Genomic DNA, 20,441 nt, shown 5'->3' on the forward strand with positions numbered 1-20,441 from the left:
CCGTCCACAACATTATAAATTTAACCTAAATAGTTCCCACACAGCAGTAGACTCCTAGGCGGATCCGCCTTCAAGACGCCAAACCCGCGTGACTGTCGCATTCGTTTTGGTGCCGCACAGAGGATCAGTTCCGCCTCCAGGCGGCCCCGTAAATTCTACTGTCAAACAGCGGATCCTGAGTGGACCCATGTCGGATCCATGGGCTGACGCAAGATTTACTCTAACGGTTGAACATGACTGTACACCAAGAGCCAAGAAGAGTCATACTAGTGGATATTTTCTTTGCTGGGACACGGTTGCGCTGAACCATCTCGAGTAAGTGATATTTATTAATATATTGCGACATTCACAATAGCTAAACATTGGCCTTTGTGGTTTTATAATCATCATGTTTATTAATTATAATGACGTTGTTTGATATTAGGACTAACGTTAACGTTAGTGCAACCAGAGACGTTTGTCATTTTGTGCAACAGTTTGTGCAAAGTTAACGTTATTGTTAGCTGTGATGCTCATATGAGTCTGTAGCCTATCTGATTTAAAATGGGATAGCAATTTCGGCAGAATATGTTATGGTAGTGTGATTTAAAAAACACACAGATTGTTATTTAACATTAGTCTGGTCTTGTCTGTTTTAATGTGTCGCTGTTGTCCATATAGTGCTACTATGCTAGCGGCATATAGCTGCTAGCTAGCATGCTGCTAGGCGCAATTGCATAAGTTATTGCTAATGTCTATTAGTGCTATACATATATTGAAATCATGTTTGCGATGCAAACCTTGATTAAGGTGATATTGGCACTGGTATTTCAGTCAATGAAGTCAGTGAAGCACTCTGCTATGATAGCTACGTACAACTTTAGCATGTTGACTCACTGATAATGGTTTAGCCCTAGCCTCTAGCTAGCTGTGTATTAACGTTTGCATTTTGCCAAGTTTGGTCTCATACGTAACTTTAGTGTCTATCTGCCATCTTTGTAATGAAAGCCTCGGCATTTTAATCACTGTTTAAGTCGGTTCAGACAACTATTGGCATCGGTTTGTGATTTATTATGCTAACATTAACTTAACTGTATGGAACTTGGTCCCCATCTTCTATTTTGTTTGTTCTGCAGCGTCAACTTTTATCGGCTGGATTCTAGCATCTAACTTTACGATTGCCTCTGTTGGGTTTGCTTGATCAAGTAAGATACTTTCTGGGTTGTTAAAATGTAATGTGAACACATTCCCGTAGCATTCCAAAATAGACCAGAGATGCTTGTACTATATGTATATTTGGAAATTTTGGGATTGCAATAACCATAATGATATCGTTATGTAACAGCCATCGTTTCGGGGACTCTGATGACAGTGAAGAGCCAGAAAATGGTGACTTTGCATCTCTGAGGTACCTTTCAACTCGCCTGGTATATCAGTTGAAGCCTCAAGCCCAAGCCAATTGCACTGGCAAAGTAAGTAATAATCTCTTAACATTGAAATAACTAAATCATAATATTAATATTAGAGATATGGTTAACATTCTTAGTGCTAAAGACATTCCCTCTCTTTGTATCTATTCCTCCAGCTCCACCATCTGGCCGAAGTGCCAGGCAGCCGAAGTCACTACCCCTCAACCTGGAGAAAACTGTTAAAGTAAAGACTGATCTCTGAAATAATATTGAATACAGTGGCCCCATCTATATTAACACAGCAGTAGTCACTCCATGTCAGATCAACAGATTGCATCTGCATTACCATCTGAGATTTTCTGCATACTTTATCCATTACTTTCAAAATCTCAGCCAAATATTTTGTCAGTTAAAACATCTGCATTCATGCAATATTGCCTGAAAAGTTCATTCATTATTATCAGATTGTATTGAAACACATTGATTTCAATGTCAATCCATTCATGGAGTTGATATAGATAGTGCATACCAAAATATTGAAACATACAAATTCATGTCCACCATGACCAGAGATTTGTTTTTGTTTGCCATTGTTTGGCCCTGTAGCTCTCAGCCTACCATGGTTAACAGATCACAACCATTTATCTCCCTTAGCACCTCACCATGGGGCAGGACCGCAACACTCTTCACCACCTCAACTCCCTGCACCTGCATTTAACATACGGAGAGTTACTCAAGGTAGGGACTGATCTCTGAAATATTAGTGAATAGAAAGGCCCCATGTGTATTATCAGTCATGGTTAACAGATTTAATACAATTTTTTACAATTTAATACAATTTTACAATTTAATACTACCATTTAATAAAAATAATTTCCCCCTGTCGCACACCGCCCACCTCACTATGGGCCAGGAACGGCAGTCCCTCCTCAACTCCCTCCACCCCCACACCAGCCCTCAACGTGCAGCTTAACAGAGGAGCTTTGTAAGTCATGTTTCTTTTTAAATTTAATCTCCTTAATACCTATCTCATATATTGTATTGTGTAAGCATACTTGGCTTTGGATGCTACATACCATAAACATAAACATATCTGTCTGTTTGATTACAGGTGCTGTGAGGAAAAACATGGTGACACGGTCTGCCACGGACACTGAGGTCACCAAACACGCTAATCCGTGTTTCAACCCGGCGATTGGATCGAACAACGAGGAGATGTGTTCCGCCTCCATCCACACAAATGGAGTAATAGGAGAAATAAGCATTAAACAATCTTTTTATTAAACTTCTTGTCATTCACCAGTTATTCATTTTCTGATATTTTAGCTGTGCATAGCGCAGTATTTCATTGAAGTTGTAGCCTATTAGATAAAATATTTCATGTCTGCACTGACCTAGGCCTATAAAGCACTAAATTAGGTTTTGACCACAAAATGAATGTAAAGTAGCCTAGGCTACTTAACAAAAACAGAATAGCTTATAACCTGTAACTTTCCATAAATGTCCATTTTATATTTCCATTGAGTAGTGATCACGTTTGTACAGTAAATTGATGTCTTGACTTAAACCTTTTCTGTTAGGTTTATTGACAGTATTGTTAAGTTAAAAATCTGAGGCAATGCAGATTAATCGTAGAGGCCTATATTGCTGTAGTAGCCTAGGCTAGGCCTAGTGATAGTTTTACTTTTATCCTATAGTTCCCTAGTTTTATCCTATAGCAAGAACAGAAGGAATTTTGAAAATGAGATAAACGGATCCAAAACGGACCCGGGCCAGATGAGCCTTTGAGTCCGTTGCGGGTCCGCGGCGGATGTATGTATCGATTTGCGGATCCCAAACGGACCCGCCGCGGAGGTAAGGTTTTAATCGCGGATGCGGAGTGGATGCAGTGCGGAGCCACGGCGGGTCCGCGATCCGCCTTCGTAGCGGATCCGTTCCTGAGAGCATCTGGACTCCGATACGGGTCCGTTCCGGAAGCCGTCATACCTCCGCCGCGGAGTCCTTTTGCTGTGTGGGTTGGCTGCTGTAAGCTACAATCTGATTTTTTTTGTATACCCCTGTTGTCTCAATGATAATAACATCTCATTTCAGACTATATGTCAAAGTTTGCCGTTCATTTTCATTATTAATATAACATCGTATTTTTTAATTTTTGGCGAAGACATGCATTCCGTTAGGGATATTGAACATATTTAACATTCTCTAACCATCGTGATTTTTGAAATTGGTGCAGTTTTCAGCACAAAAACGAATTTTATTCTGTTGCTTTTTTGCATTGCTCTATGCTGTTCTATGGTGCTTTCTGCCTCTTGGTTGCGCATGCATGTTTTCGTGACTTGCATAGAAATCCATGTATTAAATAATGTAACAATTTAAACTATCCAACTATTTAACTGTTCACCCATTGCAACTGTCAGTTGTCATCAACTGTGACTCCCACCAACTGTTTCCTCTTAGATAGATAGATAGATAGATACTTTATTGATCCCCAAGGGGAAATTCAAGGTCTCAGTAGCATAGACATCACACACAACATGCACTTCCCACAACTTTTCAAAATAAAAGTCCTCACTACAATAATTTCCCTATTAAATAATTTAACCATTTAAACTACTCAACTATTTAACTATTCAGCCATTGCAACTGTCAGTTGTCATCAACTATGATCCCGCCAACTGTTTCCTCTGCCCACAACTGTTTCCAAATAAAAGTTTGTTTTGCATTTTATGTTAATGTATTTCTGCTTTGTCATGCACTGGTAATTTCCTCGAAATTACATTTTCTATAGTTACATTCTGTTTTTATTCACATTTTATAGGACGTCCCACCTTTTTCTGTCTTGGGGTTGTATTTTGCAACATATTTTCTAAGAGTAATATATAGCCTATATATATATATATATATATATATATATATAAGGTAAGTAAGATATGTCCTGTGAATAAAAACATCATCAAAAAACATCTTAACGCTACACCTGCCCGAGAAGTGTTTTTTTCCATGACCCATGACAGAAGCCTAGGGTAGCCTATAATCACGAGCTTCGCTTCGCGTCCTACCTAACAACGCCTCTGTTTATCACTGACCTATTACCTCTTGGGACTTGTTGCATAATTATTTAGGTTGATGACGTTAACGATTGGTTGAATTCGCACTGTTTATCAGTTGACGATCGGTCAGTGAGTGTCTTAATCGGTCAAGAGAGCAAAAGGGGACAGCTGAAACTTAAGGAAAAGCATCCATTTTACAGCCGTCATCTCGTTTCTTCGTTTAGAAACAACAGTCTTTTGAATTTAGACATGGTGCTGTGACTTATATTCAGTGGTAAGTAGCCGCAAGTTTTTGCTCAAATCCATTTTTACAAATTTTCATATCTGTGAATTCTTAGTTGCGTTCTTTTTATGAAATGTGTGACATCTTAATATAATAGACAACAGCATTAATATGTGCCCTATGAATAGCCTTCCCTTTGTAGTCTTTAATCTTTCTGTACAACCCTGTGGAAATTTGATCCAGGTCATATCACTTTACGACTTGATCAAAGAAGGAAACGAACGCCAGCGCAGCGTCCGACACAAACGATTTTATTATTCAATTGGCATCCAGCTACATAGGCCTTAATACATTCTGCACTACTGAAAATGATGAACGCAGTTTTTCTGTGATTTGTTTTGTACCAATTAGCCGTGTCATGCATTGGTGAGCGGCTGTCTGCTTGTTTCGGTTGTTCCAACAAGGGAAATTCGGCAGGTTGACATGGCACATCACGTAAGCCCAAGTGTAAGTTCACTTAAATTCTATTTATTTCAGTAAAAATATTTCATCATAATCGTTTCCTCATGCATCAGTATTATTAAGACAAATTCAGTTACTGTACCATACAGTTTTAGCCTATTAATGAATGCATTTATCTATAATTAAACACTGATTTATTCACGAAAGAAGCATTTTAATGATAATTGCCTTACTCTTTAGGTCAGGAGGTGTATTGTGTGCCCAGTGGTGCTTCATGTTCACCCACCTCCCTTCCTAAAGACCCATCTCAGATAAACTACAGTAAAGGCTAAAGATACTCTCCATCATCTCTTTGTCGTGTCATCTCACATTCATCTGAGCTGTTTATAATGATGACTTGTCTATAAACTCCCTCTACAGGAGGTGGACATGTCTGATGTTTCAAACAGCCCAGATGTCATATACCTATAAATAATAATAAAAAAAACACCAAATCCCAGTTGCCACTGCAATTTTATTTCTATATTATCCAGTATAGTTGCCTGTATCCATAAATATAGAACATTTCTGTTTGGTGTAGTGCTAGCGATGAGAATGGAAAATATATGTGCTTGAATATCAACAGATTATCCTGTGATATCCTACCCTGCCATGTCTTCTTCTTGGAAATGATTTACAACATTGTAGGCATCAAGCTGACACATATAATGGAGTTTACATAAGTAGTAAGCATTAAAAGAATGTTAAAAACCACAGATATATAAACCACAGCCCACAATTTACTCTGAAACATTTGGCTATGCCATGGGTTGTCCTTCAAATTAATGTCTATGTTTCACAGGCAATATATTCTCAGTGAATCTTACACACTCTTTTTTTGTAGTGCTATATGAACTTTGACGATCAACACACTGTTCCAGTGTCTACTGTATAACAGTATTCTATGACAGAATAAGAACAAAAATGATTAAGCAAAACAATATAGAGTGCAAATATGACATTGAAGACACCAAAACAATATCTGACAGAAGATTATGTGTCACCGTCAGTTGATTTTTAACCCCCTTTGTTCGTTCTTTTTAGCATGTATATAATGACTGTTAAATGCAAGCTTTGGTCCTTTCTGTTTCTACTCTGTCAACCAGGTGAGGAGCTGAGGTGCGTAGTAGGTAATGATGATATCAGCACCTGTAAACGATACAAGAGAACAAATTAATGAACATTTGTCTTAAGTTGAGAAAATGTCCTTTATTAGCATTTTGGGCATTGTTCCTAGCAGTGCTCTAAGTAATATGTGTAGTAGTCATTCATCTCCTATATAATTTTTGTCCAGTACCGAAGTTTCTGTTCAATAGTACCAATAATGTCCAAAAACTACGGGCCAAAAAAGGGAAAAAAAATCTATGGACCAGTTTTCTGGACATGGATTAAGCTTTGTCATATACTAAAAGCATTTCTCAATGGAGATCTCATTGAATTTCTCTTTCAGTTTGTAAGAGAAACATGGGTGTTCATAGGAAAAAGGATGTTTCTTTGGTTGATGCAGAATTCAATCTTTATTCCAGTAAAAAGCCAGTATTCCAGTATGTTGCAGACTGAATCAAGAGTTTCTCAAACTCTCGCTATATACAGTGTATGGTTTCAAAGTACCTCCTTCACTCTGTTCTGTATGCCTGGAATGGTTCTCAGTGATTTACTCCACCTCCACCCCACCCGCATGGACTTTTGTGTGTTATGTTGATAGGATCCCCATATGGGAGATTATGCTGAATTTCATGACAAGTTATATTCCATGAATGGGAAACTGGCCTTATCTTTCTGGGGGACTGCTTATCATCAACTACAGCCATCCTTGGAAGAAAGCCTGGTCTTACCCGCACGTCGGAAGGCAGTCATGGCCTCCATCACAGCAGCTTTGAGGTCAAAGGCCCCTGCCTGGGCTCCATGCCACAACATAGCAAACTCCCCAGACACATTATACACCGCCAGTGGATGATTGGGATGCTGCACAGGTGAAACGCCAAAGGGAAGTGAAATGAGTGGCATGAATGAATAAGATGTTTTCCTTCAACAATGAGTTTGGAGTCATTTCCTACACTCCAAAAAATAAAGGTGTTGAAATGCTTCTTTTCATCACTATAGTTTCATAAAGAACCATGACTGTGCTGAACCTTTGTGCGGTTTCCCACATTGAAAATGGTTCATTAAAGAACTATCACCTTTAAGGTTCTTTGAAGCAGTAATTTTGAACTGGTGGGTCGTGCCCATTTAAAGGAACACGCCACCCAATGTCAGTAGTAATATATGTTCTTACCTTAACTTTCACGAGTTGAGTCATACCTCTCCCGTGTCGGTACATGCACTCAAACGCTCTGGTGCGCGGCGCAAATGTGTTAGCATGTTGCTATGCTAGCGGGGCTCAGACTTAGCCATAGAGGGAGGAAGATGGCAGTAATCAAAAACATACACGTTTTCCCTACTTAAATACAGTTGCACGAGTAGTTGATAAAAATGTGTAAGGTCACACAACATGAAGCGTGGCGATTTTCCAGTTTAATAAACAGGAGAACTACAATGTGTGGCGCAATAGCACTTGGGAGTACTTCGGCCTAGCGTAGTAATATTAATTAACACCTAATTATAGATCCCAGCCATGCTTTCCGCCGTTTGCAGCGAAGCGGAATTCTATGAAACATGAAATCATTATAATACTTCTGCTTGTTATCACAACCCTTCACAATGCATGGTATAACCATGATTGTTCATAATCTACTTTACCACTACCTGCTACTTTGCTAAGTCAGCTCAAACTAATGCCAGCAGGGCAGGTTGTCTCCAGGGCTCGAAATTAACTTTTTTTCTCAGTGTCCCGAATTCTACTTGGCACTGTCCCGGACTTAACCACCAGTGTCCTAAATTCAAGTTCTTGTTTTTTTCCCATTCTACATAATAAACAGCATAATAATCAGTAACTTGCATCACTTAATTAACTTCGTTCTGGTCCACCATGTCAGATCTGAACAATTTATTAAACACCATTTTATTAACATTAATCATCTGCTGTTTCACACAACACTCATTTTTTCAGAGATTGCGCTTTTGGCTCTTTTTTTGAGGTTGCACTAGACGTTCTCATTGTCCATCGCTTTGACTGACAGGGTTGTAAAACATTACGCCAATAATCTATTTTCACGTGTCTTTAATTTCAATGTCAGTTTGGTGTGATGTCATGGCCACAGATCTCAGTGAAAACAATTAGCGTGGGAAATTACCCGCGAAGCTGTCAGATAGGCTACTCTCCTGCCCGTGCTCTCACCCTCTTGTGCACACTCAAATGCGTTCCCAATTAAATAAAGTAGCAAAACGGAGTTAGATCTGCTGCAACTATCCCGATGTAACAAGCTGTTTTGACATTGTAAACGTTCTCTAAGAAGAGTGTAAAGCAGTTTGCAGTAGCCACAACGTCGTCTATTGATGGAAAACATAGCGAAGCGGTCTATGATAACCTAAATGCTCGGCAGGACAGATTAAAGTGCGTGGCGGGCGGATCTATGATAAACTAATAAATGCTCGGGCGGGCGGATTAAAGTGCGTGGCGGCCGCAGTTTGGACACCCTAGCCTTAGAACTGCCACAGCGAAATGTCAAATGCTAACTTAAATAACTTATCATTGTTATAGGCTACCTTGCAACACTATCGTTTTGTCAAATCGCAGTTGCAGTAGGCTATTTAGCTCAGCATGATATTGGTGACGTTTGTCTGTCACTGACAGAAAACACGCAGCGTTTTAGTCAGAGAGGACTGTCATCTCGTCTGTCATGAAAACAAATATCCATTTACCTGCCTGCTAGTTAGGTAAGTTAACCTCTATATCGGAAAGTGACCCATTAGGCCTACCGCCGTCACTTAATATTAATTTAAGCAATTAAATGGCGGATTCCTAAGGAAACGCAAGCACCCAGCCCATTTGGGTATCTTACTATATTTGCACCAAAAATAACATTGTAGCCTACCATGATTTGAAGAGCAGTAGCCTAAACAGTGTTGTAAGGCTGCGTGTAGGCTACAAAACCACTTATTTACAGATCAGCTGGCTGACGCTTTTGCCAGGTGTCCGTTACGCCAGGTCAAATGTTGTATCATTTTATCCAGACGAGAAAGATACGTTTAGATTCCCATGTGAACAGTTTAGGAAAAAAGTACCTATTTTGAAATTTGCTTTGCCATTTTTTCGACTGTCCCAGAGTTGTCCCAGACATCATTCTATTGTGTCCCGGAAGCATTTTTATGGTCCCCGGGACGTCGGGACATCGTTAATTTCGAGCCCTGGTTGTCTCTATTTACGGAAACGACTGTGTGTGTGCCTCGGAGGGGGAGGGGAAGGCTGAGGGGTCGGCTGAACTCTGTGGTGGATAGGATCTACAATTAGGTGTTAATTAATATTACTACGCTAGGTCGAAGTACTCCCAAGTGATATTGCCAGGGGCGGAGCTTGAGGGAGTGCGGGGGGGGGTGCGGCATGCCCCCGGCCCGGGACCCGCAGGGGCCTCTCCTACAGCACAAGGCCGGAGGAGCTAAGATCATGCAAACGGTTTCTTTTCAATCATTTTCATCAGAGTGGGACGTATTAGGCTTATAGGTTGCCCCAGTCAGGATGAGTTATGACTCACGGTTGCTGAAAAGTTTTGAAATTTACTTTGATGATTTACTAGGTGTAAAATATTGAATAAAATGTTCTGCTGTATGACTGGCTTTATTTTAACTCTCATATTGAACTTTACGACGTGCAAATTTACAAAATTGGATCAATGATATTGTCTCCTACAGGCGTCAATGAGAGAACACTTACACTACATGATTTTGGTTTCGATTTTCTAATTGGAGTAAGTCTTTGTGACAACACGTCATGATACATTTGATAATGTTTGATCGTTGTTTTGGTATGAAGCATCTTTTACGTAGCCTAATGAATGCGCCCTAGAAAGTGAAAGTAGCCTAACCTAGGCCTATATGCGTTCTGTGTCTGACGTCTGTGCACGTCCGCAATTGATTACGTTCCTCAAATGGAGAACACATCAATCCCATGGTATTTTTTGCCCTAAAATGCATAAAAACATGCAAGTTCAAAATCCCGCCGGTAGCCACGTTACATCTCCGTTTTATTTGCCTAGGCTAGGCTACTACTTTATTATTAAAGAAGGCAGCAGCAGAACTACAGTTACACCCCACTAATGATCAGCGGGCAACCTGTAGAGAGAGTCACAAGTTTTAAATACCTTGGTGTCCACATTACTGAAGACCTAACATAGACTGTTAACACTCAATATGTTCTGAAGAAGTCCAGACAACGACTCTACTTCCTTCGTCAGCTAAGGAAATTCAAAGTTTCTACATCTATCATGAAGGCCTTCTACACTTCAGCGGTTGAGAGTGTTCTACCTGGTAGCATCATCACCTGGTATGGGAACTCCACAGTTAGAGATTGTAGTACTCTGCAGAGAGTAGTGCGCTCAGCTGAACATACTATAAGAACTCAACTCCCTGCTCTACAAGATATCTATTCCAGAAGAGTACTCCTAAGAGCCCAAAAGATTCTGAAGGACTCTTCTCATCCTAACAATGGATTATTCCTACCGCTGAAATCAAGAAGACGCCTATGTAGTCACAAAGCCAGAACTGAGAGACTCAGGAGAAGTTTTTAACTCTGAAATCACACTATACTGACTTTGCATTCATTCACTCCTCAGCACTCATGATCCCCCCACACACACACACCTACAAGACTTTTAGCACTTTTACATCCCTCACCCTATGCTACAGACCTTTTATTTATTTTCTTATTTCATCACACGTCAAAAACACACACACACACACACATATCTGACTTTCTCTAACTTTTGCACATCTCCATAGAACTTTTTATTTATTATTTTTGATTTCTCCTCCATCTACCCATGTCCTTGATTGCCTAGCCTTTCTGCCCCCATCCCCCAACACACACAAAAAACACACACACTTACATCATCACTGTCATCACCTCACATACATACAGCACACTGCTTGCTACAGTAAGCCTCCTCTACTTGCTGCACACTGCCCCCCCCCCCTCCCTACATACACAGCACATTGTCTTCAGGATCTTCTTCAACACACATAATTTCAGATATAATTTCACTGCATTTCTTACTTCCAGTAACTATATGCATGTAACAATAAACTTCCTTGTATCCTTGTATCCTGCAATAAATTAATTGAACGAACTCAACTGACAACAGGTATATCTACTGATTCGGTCATTGAGACTACAGAATACAGACTACAGAATACAGTACAACAAACTTTCTGTCTTTCTGAAGTTTATTTTTGTATTCGGGTACAGTAGCCTAATTGCCTAATGTCTTGACAATAGTTTTTCTTACCGGCTTGTTGTTTAAACTGACTGCGCGCCGCTCTGAACTTTCCTGCCAGGTTTATGACGTAAACCGCTACATCTCGGCTCTGGCATTGCCTAAACTCATCGTGTGGGAAATCAGATTATCTGTCAATGTTGTATTTCAGTAAATATTGCTATTTGGCAGGTAAGTTTGCAACAGTTGATGATGGCTTTGGTGATATTAGAACAAAAACGTTGTGCTGACTACCATACCGGTGATGCACACCAAATTCGTTTTGTGGATATGGTTAGCTATTTGCCTAATCAGCTTAGCAAGATACCCAGTCGCGGAACATTAGCCTAGCTAACCTTAGCTGTTCTGTTGGAAGTTTTGCAAGCTAACAAGACCGGTTCCATACGTTTAAATCTTGTCTGACATCAGGAGAATAATCAAGATATCAAAACTGCAAACTGTGATCTTTAGGGTGGCGTGGTTTATGAACTAGGTTATCGCGGTCTACTATGTTGTCAATGAAAAAATCGTGGTATCTTTACTTGGACGGTAACGCCACAGCTTTGTTTTCCTAACTAGCTAACTGGCTGTCGATGAAGCTAGCTATTCGAAAATAACATTTCATGTGCCAGCAAAATAATGTTGTACCCAAAAAGCAAACCGATTAGCAAGGGAGTGTCCGTTTAATTGTATTTACACGTTGAAACTAAGGGATATTTGCTCAGTAATAGTAGGCTACATTTTGTAACATTTATAGAGAAACCGAGGGGAAGTTAAATTAGAATCGTTGGAAATTGAAAACACATACAAAAAAAAGATTCGGGGCTTTTGAAAAGCGATTCGGGGCTTGAGCCCCCGAAGCCACCCCTCGCTCCGCCAATGCAACCACCCACCAGTAACTTCTGCATTCAGCGAGATTTGCACCGCCCTAATTTTATTTTTGACTCTTCCCGACCCCGTCACCGTTGCAACCTCTGAGTGCTCATTCTCCAAGTTAAAGATCATTAAAAAACACTTGAGGAGCACAGTGGGACAGGAGAGACTAAGTGGACTTGCCATGTTGTCCATAGAGAATGAGAGAGCAAAGAAAATGGACATACACAGAGCATCGTGGACGAGTTCGCGGAGCACAAGGCTTGTCGGCCCTTTAAATAGTGCTGCGTATTATTGTTGCTTTATTATTAGGGGTCATGTAGCCTAATGTTTTTGTTGTTGTTCTCTTGGTTACACTTCATGTACATTCGATGGACTTCGAAATTACATAGTTGCTCTCCGTGGCGCTGACGCTTGTAAGAACATAAATTACTACTGACATTGGGTGGAGTGTTCCTTTAAAATGCTACCCTATCAGATCTAATGTGGGACCTTGAGGACTTTGCAAATGTGCCTAACATCATCATGTTCCAAACAAGTACAGGCACTCTGTGCATCTTACCACATAGCTCACCATATCAGTTGGCTTTAAGGCTTAAAAATATGGGTCACGAAATTGAGGGTCTCAAGGCCAAACCAGTTAAGAACCACTGCTTTGAAGCACTACAAAAGGTTCTTTCTGATGAACCAATCTTTTTTTATAGTATGTATGTAGGATTCTAAAGGAATCAGAATGAAGTGATTCTTTAGTAATGGAGCGCAGTACACAGACCTTGTCCTTCACCTCCCTGACCATGTCGAGATAGGGCATGCCAGGCTTCACCATCAGCATATCTGCCCCCTCCCTCACGTCACGCTCCTGAGAAAGAGGAAAATCATTTATTTTTATTGAAGTTCTTTAAACCTTCTTCCTCATTTAAAGAAGTATAAGAGAGCTTTGGTTATAGATAGCAAGCTTAATACCTTGTGCACACCACAGCCCAGGTACTGACAAATGCTTGCTAATGTTTTAACTGCCATCTTTGGGCAATATTGTTGGCAATGTTGTACTGTGAAGGCTTTTTTTACAATAGACCATATTCTATTCAAATTAATTTGAATACCAAAAGTAGTAGCTCATGGGAAAAAACATACCTCAAAAAGTGCTAAATTATTACACTTTTGTTCTAAAATTATTTTGTACTGTACCACAGTTTTATGTTGTTATAATACATTGCTGTATATGCAATGCCTTAATCATCATCCATCCATCCACAATCATCATACATCTATACATATGAATTGGTAATGAATACTCACACATGCTCGCAGTGCCAGGCCTCGGGCACCAGGGGGCAGCTGATAGCACCGCCGATCTCCAAATGCTGGCTTGGACTGGGCTGCATCCCTGAGTACATAAACCCAGAACGGCGCATCTCAGACCAGGCTATTACAGGGGGCTAACGCTTTGATCTCTGACAACATCCAAAGATAAGCCCGCTTGCTGTGTGCAAACAATTACCTGAAGGGGCCATAGTAACAGGAGGCAAACTTGGCACTGTAGCTCAGTACTGAAACCTTTAAAATTGAAAAAGATTTGTGAAACTTTAGTTCAGGGTTTGAGGAGAACTCATGCAAGTTGCTTAGAGATTTTTGTGATTCCCAAAAAGGCAGATTGCAACCCTGGTTTAGACACTACTTTGTTGCTGAGGTCGTTGGATATAAGTGCTTGCTTGATGGCTGCAATGCGTCCATCCATCATATCTGAGGGGGCGATTATATGGCACCCTGTGTGAGGAGGGAGAGGCACAATCAGACACATCAACAGAGATAGACAGAGTGAGGTCATAAAGGGTCAGAAAAGGGAAGTTGTTCATCAACCACAGGCTTGAGAAAACACACACTTACTATGCACTTCCCTTTTCTCCCTCACGGTCTCACTGATCTACACTTTGACTAATACTTGTACCATCTGCATCTTCTAGTAATAGTATTGATTAATGCAGTATGAATTCGCATATCTAAGGTCTCTGCGTTGTAGGTTGCATGTTATTCCTCATTTTTGTAAGTCACTTTGGATAAAAGTGTCTGCTAAATTAATAAATGTAAACGTAGAAAAAGAGAATGAGTGACTCACCAGCTTGGGCGTAGGCCAACGCCACTTCGGCCAGGCGATTACAGCTGGCACCATTGTCCAAAGTGCCATCTTCACGCAGAATTCCTGTGGGGGAAATGAGAGACTCTCAAAGGTCGGCTACAACGAAACAAGTGGATAAAACATCATCAATGAGGGTAAACAAAAAGTAGCTGTTTAGTGAATGGCTCTATTCATACCACCTCTCACACTGCAAGTATTATTTAGTGACTTAATACGTATAGGATTACCAAGGTCTTATTGAGGTTGCAGGGGAAAAAACAGAGACAAAAGTGTTCATAAACGGGCAATGGAGAATGGAGCTACTAACCACAATGGCCGTGTGAGGTGTAAGGGCAGAGGCACACATCACAGGCTAACACCAGGTTTGGGAAGGTGGCCCTCAGTTTCTTCACAGCTAAAACTGCTGGGGTGTCATCAGTGTCTGCACCCGAACCCCGATCATCCTGAGGGAAACATGTCAGTTACCATGGGCCAAGCTCAGGAGTACAATCTACTTTGTAAGCAAGTTGTGCTTTGTGCATGCATGCGATAAGTACCACACCTTGTCCACTTTTACAGGCACACCAAAAATGAGCACGCACTTCAAGCCTTTCTCCACAAGAGGGCGAAGCATTCCTTCTAGTTTGTTCACACCGTATCTGAGCAGATGAGATAAGGATATGCATTTAAATCCTTTAGTCACTCCATGTATGAAACACTAATGTATATATATTTTTAATATGAAGTTATGGATTTGTAATGACTATGTAAATATGTTAGTACTCAATAAATTCATGTAATAAAACTATTTCATTCATGTCAGCATGACACAATATTGTGGGCAGTTGGAAAAGACAAAAAATTAACGGCTTTTCTTCTTATCAGGGTTTGGAGGCTAACATTGGGGCCACCCTGCCTTGCCTTATTTATCAATGAACTCCAGCCAGTGACAGGGCATCCCTGGACTCTGTGTTTTCTCCCTACACTGTGTTTCTATAACTGTAATTATTACTGTTTTGAGAACAGTTTTGATGATAGTTTTGGCACTGGACTTGATTGTGAGATAAACAGGTTGATGTGCTTTGTATGACGACTTTCTTTGGACACAAAAGCTTTCGGAAACTCACCTGGCCTGTCCAGGAAGACTGCCGATGGGCTCTACTGCATCAGGACTGTCACTGTGACGAATAAAGACACATCACTAACATGACCCCAGAACTCAGCTGACATACTCTAACTAACATAAAGAAAACTGACAAGTAACCTCTTGTTTATTCTGAAATTATTCTACAGGCATTGTTAAACAAAGAAACATTACGTGACGAAGATGGGATAGATGAGGTTGTCAGGTTTAAGGTCCGAGGCACACGTCTGCCAGTATCTGAGCGTAGGGTGGAAGTATCCACTATGGAGGAGAGATTCTGCTGACTGCATCATTGTTCTGGAATGAGAAAAGAGTGGGCTGCTTAGAAAAACTCTGTTGACATTTCCTTAACAGAGCAGGGATTTATTGTTAACTTCCTCATTCTTGCTCATCTATATGTGGGAAGTCTAAGAGTGGTAAAGGAGTAGGTGGTCTACATTTGTGTTTTTTTTTTTATTTAAACATATGCAGCATTAGGAACAACTTGAGAAGGTAATATATGTCCATTCTTCTTACACATGATCAAAGACGTTCAAGGGAAAATGAGCAAGTTGCTTTGACAAGACTCACAATGCAAAAAATTCCTCTACTCAAATACAAGCAAGCATGCGTAAAGATCACAATGGAAGCTTCCAGCTGTCACTTCGTCATGCGCATCCGTACACTGACGAATGAGAGAAATTCATTTTCAAAGCGTCTAGGCCATAGGTTCTCAAAGTGCGGCCCGGGTGCCAATGGCGGCCCGCGGAAACATCTGTAAAACTGTACAACTGTACTGTGTGCTTTGAAAAGTATGAATCTCCATTCAGTGGCCGTCAGGTTTTCCTGTGGTGCTTTGGTAGCTGGAATTGGCCCTGAATAAGGCCTATGCTGACAAGGCACACTGAGACTGTTCTAAATAAGTTTGTACTTGAAATGGACTGCAACCAGAACAGTTATATCTCAAAGAAATAGAGGTTACGCCGTTCATCCAAGTCTTCCACAACACTCTGCTAGAGTGAATACACTAGCTGGCATTACGTGATGTTATACGTGCCTTACTTTGTGTCAGGTTGATCATGCATGTAACAGTGACAGTTTTATAAAGTTACAATATAGTCTCGCTGTCTGGTGGCTAGGCTGCTAACAACGTCAGTGAAATTATCTGTTGCAGAATTTGATCTTGGCTAACAGTGTTGGCTAATCACAGGTAACTTTCAGGTTGTTTCACTGTCTTGCTTGCTAAATCATGATTGACTCCAAACTATTTCATAGTTAAACGTGCATTGTTAAAAATACATAGATCATTTGAAATGTGAGTGCGTCGTAAATGTACAAAGAAAATCTTACTCACAACACAAGTGGTCCTGTCACTCCTACCCTTGATATCAAGTGCTTCGAATGAAGAACATGCTTCTTCTTCTCGGCCACCGTAGGACGAAATTCACGTTTGCTGACAGTCTCGCGGTAATACAATGTGGAGACGACAGACGGAAGGTAAATAAGTGGCTACTATCTACTCTTTGGAATATGTTGTTTAGATTTTCTATATATCATAGTGTCTTTGTCATAGTTTGTGCAGTTGTAGAGTACCATAATGTCTTTTTTCACTGTGGTAATTAATGAGAAATGTTTACTCACATTTTGAAAGAGATAGCTTGCTAGGATAGCTAGCTGGCTAGCTGTTTAGCCCTTTGACGTTAGCTATCGATACTGCATCACTTAAACGCACCACCACCAGCATGACACATAATAGGTATGTAGGAGCTAACTTAACACTTTATTGACGTGTGTGAATAATTTCCATTTGTTGAGTTAACTTAGTGTCTGTCTAAAAGGGGTAGCTAGACGCAGAAGGAGATCTTGATGCTTAACGTTTGCTAACATAAGTTAACGTTACTCCTGTCAGAATAACCTTCGCAGTACTGAAATCCATGGCTGTCTGACTCGCCGAATCATCCTAATCATATCAAAGGATGTATTCATGTTTTCATTACATGTAGTTAAATACAAAAAATATAAATATAAAAAGATGGTAATACTAATGAAATATCCACGTAGATCCCGAAACACAACAGATAGCTGGAATCGACAGTAGTCTAACGTTAAACGTTTTGTGCTTTGAGTGTATTCTCAATGTGTTATTACTTTGTCATAACGCTACTTTATTTGTATTCAGGTGGCGCAGGACAAGGGGCGGAAGATCAGCCTCTCTGATCATGATTCGGATTGTGGGAGTTACCAGCACTACGCCTATTGAGTGATGCTCAAAGATTTCAAGCTCCCAATGCCCACTAACCCGCACCCATCTCAATCCGCAAACTGAGTCCTCTGACCACTTAAGTCCAGTGGCAGCACTGGCCCAGAATTACTACCTAAACGTTCCTTGGTCACGGTAGTCATGCTGTTCTCACTGCGGGAGCTGGTCCAGTGGTTGGGCTTCGCCACCTTTGAGCTGTTCCTGCACCTGGGTGCCTTTCTAGTCTTCAGTGTGCTGGTGGCGCTGCGCGTCGACAAGTTCACCCCGAGCGTGAGCTGGTGGTTGGTCTTCGTGCCCCTCTTTGCCGCCGATGGCCTCAGCACCTACTTCACCACCATCGTGTCCATCCGCCTGTACCAGGAGGGCGACCGGCGTCTGGCAGTGCTCCGTCTCCTGTGGGTTCTCACCGTGCTCAGTCTCAAGCTGGTGTGCGAGGTGCTCCTGTGCCAGAAGCTCGCAGAGCAGGAGCAGGCGCGGGAGCTCTGGTTCGGCCTCATCGTCTCGCCCATCTTCATCCTGCTGCAGCTGCTCATGATCCGCGCCTGCCGCGTCAACTGACCCTCGAGGGCTTTACCAGCCGTCTGAGGGCTATTTACCGCCAGCCCAATTAGTCAACAACCCAGTAAGGACTCAGCTGGCTTTGTCCACCTCTCCGCCCAAACACTACATGATGAGGTACTGATGAGTAAATGGAATGGATGTAATGGACTTCAGGGTCATGCAGTACAGGCTCACAGGCTTTTTGTCCTCTCCTACCCATATTGTCAACTCTACAGACAGACAGCCAGTCCTGAGCAAATGGGATAAACTGGCCACCGAGAGAGCTTAACCTCATGCTGAACACACACAGTCCATTCAGCCACTTCGGTTTTCATGGTCAGAGCATAGTTGACTGTTTGGGGTGCAAAAGGCCCACGGGTGTGAATGCCATAAGAGGTTGAGAAGAATGGGACAGATGTATGCATGTATACTTGTTTGTCGTGTCACTCATATGAGCTGGATAATGTATTTTTAATGTACAATTTGGTTGCTCTATATTTGTTTTTGTCCTTATACTTCCAAGTGAGATTCTAAAGTCTTTTCATTGGACTTTTCTTTATGATTATTTAATTGTGCTCTTCTCATGAAGTGCTTTCCTAAATGTTTGTATAAATTGTAAATAAAGTGACATTAATGCCTTTGGTTATTTAGTGTTTGTGCTATTTGTACAATTTCTTCATTTGCTTTATTGTTTGTGCTCATCTGGATTGTACATGCATCACTGAGTATCGACGACGGACCGATAATTTAAGTATTAAATGAGTTGTCCTGTTAATTAAATTCTGTGTGGCTGTTGATTTCTACTGGTCCACGTGATGGCGCTATAGGGTCGATGAATACAGACCTCTGGGTGTTTCAAGGCTGTTGGTGGTTCAAGGACAAGACTAGTCTGATTTTATTTGCGTGTGAATATTCATTGATTTCATCCGCATGCATTGTGTTTTGAAATTAAATTAAAGTAAGCTATTTCACTGACGTTTTATGAATTGTAGTAAGACCATTTGTTAAGTCATAGGCTAATGTTCTGTTTGTTAATGACATCTGTTCTCTCCATACCACCACATCGGTTGTAGTCGAGTTAGTAAAGCAACATGACGCAAAGAAAAGGTGATGAACTGCCTGACTGGTACTTTTATAGGTTTTGAACTTTGGACAGAACTCACAAATGTGCAGACTGTGACTGCCTTGCCCATCTTGTGTCTTATCCATAAATTGAGTTGTCTCATATCTCCCGTTCACGTTTCCCATCATCATGGAAAAATGCGTGGCTAATTAAGGGCCATGCAAACAATTGGAATGGGCAAGGACAGCAATCTCTTTAGGCCCTAAAGTTTAACCTAGTTGCCTATCTCTGTCTTTGTACATGAAGTAGGTAGCTACTGATATCTTGTTCTAGGCTATTTGATAACATGCCTACAACTCCTATTCTCCCAAGAAACATTCTCGTAGGCTATAATGTACATCCATCAGATACATTTCAAGAAACATCCGACTTCCGAGTTTGGAACGCAGCAGTCTGTTTCCTCGACTACCTCTAGCACAGTGTTAATGTAGTTCATTTGAATTCAGTGCTCGTAAGAACAGCGTCGTCATAAATCTTTCATAAAGACCCAGTTGTAAAAGCTGTTCCTGTAGGCAGGAAATGCAATATGTATTTATACAGTAGTAGGCTAATCTCATTAATCTCAATTATCATGCCTAATCACGTTAGGTTGTGTCATTGTTACAAATAAACAATTAAGGTATGTAAACAGTCCTAAAGTGCTATATTATTTCATTCACTGGCTATTTTAGAAGTCATGAAGACTTATTGGCACTTGAAAGAACATGGCCTAATTTTGATAGAATATAGTTCCCTTACCTGTCGTCTTCAAATTAATGTGAATTAATACATTAATTGTGAATGTTTTGTTTTCACATAACTGCAGAACACGTTTTGTAATTAGGAAACTGATTTAATGCAATGTAAAAATGTATTGTTAGATTTTAGTTTTCTAATATGGAAACGCAGAAAGCCTGT

The 20,441-nt window shown here is 40.7% G+C and overlaps 2 protein-coding genes and 3 long non-coding RNA genes across 7 annotated transcripts; 4 read left to right on the forward strand and 1 right to left on the reverse strand.

Moving 5' to 3' along the window:
- Positions 1-252: 252 nt before the first annotated feature.
- On the forward strand, positions 253-1,581 carry LOC125304956. Of its 2 annotated transcripts, XR_007195297.1 has the most exons (4): positions 253-575; positions 1,116-1,184; positions 1,325-1,451; positions 1,565-1,581. It is a non-coding gene; the product is annotated as an uncharacterized LOC125304956 (long non-coding RNA). The 2 variants fall into 2 exon arrangements; XR_007195296.1 differs by lacking the exon at positions 253-575 and having other exon boundaries at positions 1,070-1,184.
- Positions 1,582-1,597: 16 nt separating this feature from the next.
- Positions 1,598-2,358, forward strand: LOC125304957. Its single transcript, XR_007195298.1, has 3 exons — positions 1,598-1,632; positions 2,043-2,126; positions 2,302-2,358. It is a non-coding gene; the product is annotated as an uncharacterized LOC125304957 (long non-coding RNA).
- A 2,106-nt stretch (positions 2,359-4,464) lies between these two features.
- On the forward strand, positions 4,465-5,617 carry LOC125305003. The gene is made up of 3 exons (XR_007195308.1): positions 4,465-4,712; positions 5,073-5,168; positions 5,364-5,617. It is a non-coding gene; the product is annotated as an uncharacterized LOC125305003 (long non-coding RNA).
- On the reverse strand, positions 5,618-17,054 carry alad (aminolevulinate dehydratase). The gene is made up of 12 exons (XM_048259583.1): positions 16,976-17,054; positions 15,817-15,939; positions 15,626-15,676; positions 15,061-15,157; positions 14,827-14,962; positions 14,499-14,582; positions 14,061-14,149; positions 13,884-13,939; positions 13,682-13,769; positions 13,155-13,241; positions 6,998-7,127; positions 5,618-6,311 (listed from the first exon to the last, which is right to left on the reverse strand). The coding sequence occupies exons 2-12, from the start codon at positions 15,933-15,935 to the stop codon at positions 6,253-6,255; spliced, it is 996 nt and encodes a 331-aa protein (XP_048115540.1). The 5' UTR covers positions 15,936-15,939; positions 16,976-17,054; the 3' UTR covers positions 5,618-6,252.
- Positions 17,043-19,401, forward strand: tmem203 (transmembrane protein 203). 2 transcript variants are annotated; one of them, XM_048259584.1, is made up of 2 exons: positions 17,043-17,118; positions 17,801-19,401. In XM_048259584.1, exon 2 carries the CDS (start codon positions 18,023-18,025, stop codon positions 18,437-18,439), a length of 417 nt encoding a protein of 138 aa, XP_048115541.1. In that variant the 5' UTR covers positions 17,043-17,118; positions 17,801-18,022; the 3' UTR covers positions 18,440-19,401. The 2 variants fall into 2 exon arrangements, with proteins under 2 accessions (XP_048115541.1, XP_048115542.1); XM_048259585.1 differs by lacking the exon at positions 17,043-17,118 and adding an exon at positions 17,164-17,377.
- The last annotated feature ends 1,040 nt before the right edge of the window (positions 19,402-20,441 follow it).

The sequence above is a fragment of the Alosa alosa genome, chromosome 12 (assembly GCF_017589495.1).
Source record: "Alosa alosa isolate M-15738 ecotype Scorff River chromosome 12, AALO_Geno_1.1, whole genome shotgun sequence".
NCBI classification, from domain to species: Eukaryota; Metazoa; Chordata; class Actinopteri; order Clupeiformes; family Clupeidae; genus Alosa; species Alosa alosa.